This window comes from Pygoscelis adeliae, unplaced genomic scaffold, assembly GCF_000699105.1.
Source record: "Pygoscelis adeliae isolate BGI_AS28 unplaced genomic scaffold, ASM69910v1 Scaffold315, whole genome shotgun sequence".
Lineage (NCBI taxonomy): Eukaryota > Metazoa > Chordata > Aves > Sphenisciformes > Spheniscidae > Pygoscelis > Pygoscelis adeliae.
In genome coordinates, this window is record NW_008824865.1 from 598,980 (window position 1) to 604,674 (window position 5,695).

Genomic DNA, 5,695 nt, shown 5'->3' on the forward strand with positions numbered 1-5,695 from the left:
AGGAAGAAAAGAGAAACAAGTAGGTGCGTTATTGTTAATGCACAGTAGGGAGTCAGTTTATTGTGAATTACAATGCCTAAGTGTTCAGACATTAGAAAATAATTTTTAAAAGGGATAACATTAAAATGGATCCTTTCTTATCTGTTGTTTGAGACATTCCAAGTGGCAAACAAGAAAGTTCAGGGAGGGAGCGAGGCAGGAAGAGACAAGACGCACTTCTAATATTCAGTTAGAATGTAAGTTGAAGTGACCGCAGAGATGACCATTGTATCCTGGTAAACGGAGACTAAATCTTACACCTTTAGAGGAAATAATAGAATGATTTTGCTGACAAGATAATGCTGCTTCTTGAACTTCATTCCCTTTTTGTCTTTTAATAAGTCTTTATAAACTAGCTGATCTGGAAGAAACTGTATGAACGCAGGCACTGCTTCCCCAGGCACGTGTGCACACATGCACACCCACCCACACCCTAGCTCAGATCCAGATCCCTGAAGCTCGTCTATATTCTCAGCTTAAAAGTCACAGAATATAAGGAGCAGCCTGAATGTCTTCAGAAGCATAGTGGTTTCTATGGCTTTCATGAAGGACCATTCCCATCTCTCACCCCTGGAACCCTTTGCCAAAAAGGAGTGCTCCAGGGGTTTTACAGTCTTTTTTGGAAGCTGAGGGTGTCGGTGGAACAGCACTCCAGCTCTCTGCGTGGTCGCAGCACCAGGACTGCTCAGCAGCAGCCTCTGTGTATCTGTTCCCTTTACCAGAGTTCATTCGAACGGTGATTCGGTTAATCATTACACAACTCCATCTTTGCTAGGAGCCTGCTGATAGAAAGCATTGTATCACAGTGTATCACCCGGGGGGGTGCCCACTGGGATCCTTAAACAAGAATGGAAGGAAACTAAGGAAAAACAATAGGATCACTACAGGTGATGTATTTCTGGTTTTTAAATCTAACTATATACACGTATATTAAAAAATCATGAAATTATATTTTACAATTTTATGTAGAGAAAATTCTTGGAATTCAGTCTCTAGCATTATCAATTCCTGTTTTCAGTCACACAACCTCTCACCAGATGCTTCACCGAGGTTTTGTTCAGACCTGCCACGCCCTGGTGTAGCACCAAGCATGGGCAGAGCACTCCCCAGCCTCCTGCACCTTCACAAGCCCCACTTACCTCACCTTTGTTCAGGTATCAGAAATGACACAGCCCACCCTCCTTGCTTGACCTTGCTTATAGTCTTTTCTGGCAAATGTTTATTTTCAGTTGGGCAGTGGCAGAAAAGGGGTTTTGGTTGTGTTGTTAATTTTTTAGTCACAGTGCTTCTGGGCTGATTTGGAAAAATGTTCTTTTCCTCCCTCCGGCTGCCTGTCTCATGAATAGATGATCTATTGAGAGAAATGTCTTATCAGATTTTTTCTACATCCACACTCTCCCTTTTCAAAACTCATCTATTTTGCTACTCTATCCATCTGGATTGTTTGATTGAAAACTTATTTTCAGTAGGGTAATTTAGTATTTGAAGATTTCATTAGTGGGAATGAATCATGCCAGAGTACTCACAGAAACACCAGTCCACCATAAGATCGCAGACAAAATGCATCACGCTCCCGTTGCATTTAGCTGAAAATGATAAGGAAAAAAATCAGTTAGAGGCCGTGCAGAATATTAAATAAGGATACCCAGTGTAATAACAGTTGTGGGTCATTTCTAAATACAAGGTAGTGGGAAGTTTGTATAGAAAATCCTCCCGTCTGTATGCAGTTTTGTATGTTAGCTGCTTGTCTGTGCACATGGAATGCATCCCTGTGTCTGCATCTGTGTTTCTGTTGAGTTTGCTGAGAGTTATTCTTTACCTACAGTAGTGAGTGGAGTCCAGCGCTGCTCTTTATGCTTTTTACACTTTATTTCTTTGAATTTGTTTTTAAGTTTCCACTCACACCTTTCAAGAAGGAATAGCAAATTGTTCTATAAAACAAACACGACAGAATAAAATGATTAGTTATACACAGGTAAAAGATGGTTTTTCAAAGAGATGGTAAGTAAAGTTTTTTGACAATACCTACATGACCAAGAAGGTTAAATTCCACTTTCAAAATTGACATGATATTTGGGACATTTTTCCAATTGAGTGCCAGTGGAAAGGCATTAAGGTATTTCAGAAGATGTGATCCAGAACCCTGAGCTGTCTCTTCTGCAATGGGAATGCTCTTTATGATTTTGGTTGCAGATTGCAGAGATATTGCAAGTGAAGCTGCATTTCCTTCATAAACTTACAGTGCCCTGACGCGTTTTCTTTGCATTTTTTTAAAAGGCTGGGATGCCATCATGGATTGGAAAGATGTCTTATCAGGAGGAGAAAAACAAAGGATGGGCATGGCTCGGATGTTTTACCATAAGTAGGCATTTTGATTTGTTCTTTAAGTAGCATCTGAAAATGAGGAAGAGTTTTGCAGGTTTGCTGTAATAGTTTCAGCAGTAGTAGACTATAATCTCCAGGACAACGCAATACGCAATACTGCTAGATGGTTGCATGGGACCGCAGACCTTGTCATTTATTCATACAAGCTCTGCTTCTGGTTTGGGCAATGCTTCTTACTTAAGCTTTGCTTTTGGCAACATAGCATTACATTTTCCAGATATTCCTTTCTTTAACACCTCAGGCACAAACATCTTCCCTGCATCTGTCCTACACATATTGCAGAAGTCTGATGGACTGTTGCAGAGGCTATGGGAGTTTGAAAGCCAAGCTCCAAAACTTTTTTGTTTTGGAGACTGCAAGCACACAAAGGCAGCCCAGGCCATACGTAGCAGTGGATAGAAAGTGTCTGAGTTGGCTGTAGCTACTGCATGACTTGATGACAGGACAGAATAATACTAGGTCAAACTAAAACACAGAAGTTAGATCACTGTGTACTCAGATGGACCAGGAAATAAAACCCATTTTTCCTGGAAGCTGGCTCTGCACCTGAATAATGCATGGAAACTTTATGTTGTTGCTAGCCAGCTTCCAGCTGTAGATGAGAGACAGCTGTCTGGCAAAAATAGCTCTGTCCTTTCTGTTCTTTCAATTAAACATCGTACATGGGAATACTGTCCAAAACGTAGAAGAGTAATGTTCTTTATCTGCTTTTGAAAGGCCGAAATATGCATTGCTGGACGAATGCACGAGTGCTGTAAGCATTGATGTTGAAGGAAAGATATTCCAAGCTGCAAAAGCTGCTGGGATATCCCTGCTTTCTATAACACACAGACCTTCTCTTTGGTAAGTATGTGCAGGGATTTATCATGGTCCTTGCTTTTACCTTTCTGACAGGCGGTGGATTGGCCTTTATTCTTCGTACTAGGGCAGTTGTTTAATCAAGATCTACTGCACTTTCTAAGATAACTTGTCTACAATAATAGTGATGTAAATGCATTTAGCACTGATTTTTTTCATTCTTTGACACATATTTATTCCTCCCTCTTTTTTTTTTTTAAACGTGTTCCAGTTATTAACTATTACTAGCAACATGCAGGTGCCTAAGAGGCAATTAATTAGTCCTCCACACCACAGCCACAACAGATATCACCAGATTATTCTGTAAATGTGACAAGATACATGAGCTGTCCTGAGGAAGTTTACCGGTGCAGGGAGAAGATGGGAAACATGGCAAGTGGTTAAACTACTCTTTGTTCTTCCACGGGAATAATACATCTGGTGTTTTAACTTCAGTTGTGTCCTCTACCTGCAGGGTTTGTGAGCTTTCAAAATTTGATTGTCTACTAAAAAAAGAAATATTGGAATTCTGAGAAGCATCATTCTAGTGAGGGAGTACTAAGTATGGAAGAGTCCCTCAAAGGAAATAAATGTAGTTACTGAATACATAAAACAATTAAATACTTTAAAGGGCAAAAGGAGATCAAGAAGGTGTAAGCAGAGACTATTTGTTCTGAAGTCCTTGATCTCTACTGTCAGACTGTTTGCTTTTTTTAAACTGATGACAAAAAATCCATTACCAGTCTGTTGCCTCAAAGGAAAGAAATTGTGTCAGTGTCTGCTTCTCTGAAAAAGAGCAGTTTTCCCAGCATTCCTCCTTCCTCTGTGTAGATGGTGACAGTGGAAATGGCTTCTGTTGGATCAGGACCTAAATGTTATGAAAAAATGGGTATTCTGATAGGAAAAAAAAGTCACATAGACATTTGGTTTTAAAAGAATTTAAATTTAAAAAGAAAAGTAGTATTTAAATTTTGTGAAGTTTGGCATTATTTTAAAACCACTGCTCAAGAAAACAGGTATTTGAGAGCATCTCACCTATAAATAATGAGGATGCAGAGGGAAGTTATGCAAAAGAACTTGTGAGAAAGATCTTTGAGTTCAGTTTCCTACCGACATTTCTTGTTTCCTAGTACTAGTGCTATTCAGGAAGGTTTGGGATTGTTCTTGTAACCTCCACAGTATTACTGAAATTATCAGAAATCTGGTGATTTGTGGGGTTCTGGAGAAGTAAACAGCAGTGCTGAGTATTTAGAGAGAAGCATCAAATGCCTTTAACATAGGTATGCTTCCACAGGGACTGCACTGCATAGACAAAAACTGGGTTCACACGCTGTTTTCTCCTCCTCGAGATTATACCAGGAAATATCTGCTCTTTTAATCAAAATATTGGCTACTTTCCTAGACCACAAACATTGAACGTCTCAATCAGCTATCTTAGCTGCTGATTTTTTGGGGTTTTGGTGAGGGAAAAATAGAAAGATAGGTAAAGCATTTGGTGTCACAAAGAATAATATGCAAGAAGTGGTGAATATAAGCCTGGAGTTGAATCTTTTTTGAGTCCCATGTCATAAGCTATTGAGTTTATTAAACTGTCACATTCCCTGGATGGGATTTATAATCACTGTTTTATGATGCGTCTCATCTTCTATAATTTATAGTGATAAATTACCCAGTCATACCAGCAGCTCTGAGGGAACTCTCTGCTCTTCCTCTTGCACCTCCTGATAAATGTCTTGTCAGGTCTTGACAAACTCCACATGTACGCCTTTGAATATTTTCGGTGCACACACCCTGATGCTCACTGAAAGATCTGTGACTCCTACATAGACTTTTTTATTTTGGCCCCTTACAAACTGAACCATGTTTTAGGACTGGAGGTTTCTTTAGCCAGCCTTATAAGATGCAGGGGAACAAACTGAGGTGTAATTTGAACAAACTAGAGTTTTATTAGTAGCATCAGGTGCAACGTGCCTGCCTGAATGTATTTTCTGCTAAGGAGGTAAAATGTCTCTCAGAAAGCAAAGTAAATAAAATAAACTGGGACTAGCATTCCTGGGGGAGAAGGGAGCCTTGTCTGCTGCTGCTGCTGTTCGAGCTCCTGGAGAAAAAAGAGTTTGGTGGAGTCGCAGCGAAGGCAACAGCGAAGGCAACTGTAGCCACAGACAATGTTTCTAAGAGGGACAGAAAGAGGGAGGCTGCCACCTTGGCCAGGGACAGCAGATGGTGAGGGGACCCTCTAGAGCCCTGCTGCCCGCTCCTGCCAGCATCACTGCAGGTGAGGGCCTCGGCGAGCCCGGCCGTGCAGGCTGCTTGAGGCAATGACCGCCCCAGCTGGGGAGCCCACACCGGTGCTGATAGCTTACAGCTGGCACCTCACTGCTGAATTTCACTGGATGGCCTAGGGAGGTCCTGGTGACAGGCTGTGAAATACCCA

The 5,695-nt window shown here is 41.0% G+C and overlaps 1 protein-coding gene across 1 annotated transcript in view; it reads left to right on the forward strand.

Annotated features, from left to right (window-relative positions):
• The window catches only part of ABCD2 (ATP-binding cassette, sub-family D (ALD), member 2), a 54,282-nt gene that overhangs the window by 43,934 nt on the left and 4,653 nt on the right, over positions 1-5,695 (forward strand). Inside the window, exons 8-9 of the mRNA XM_009324373.1 lie at positions 2,317-2,401; positions 3,142-3,267. Coding sequence (XP_009322648.1) covers positions 2,317-2,401; positions 3,142-3,267 — 211 coding nt within the window. The remainder of the gene's footprint in view (positions 1-2,316; positions 2,402-3,141; positions 3,268-5,695) is intronic.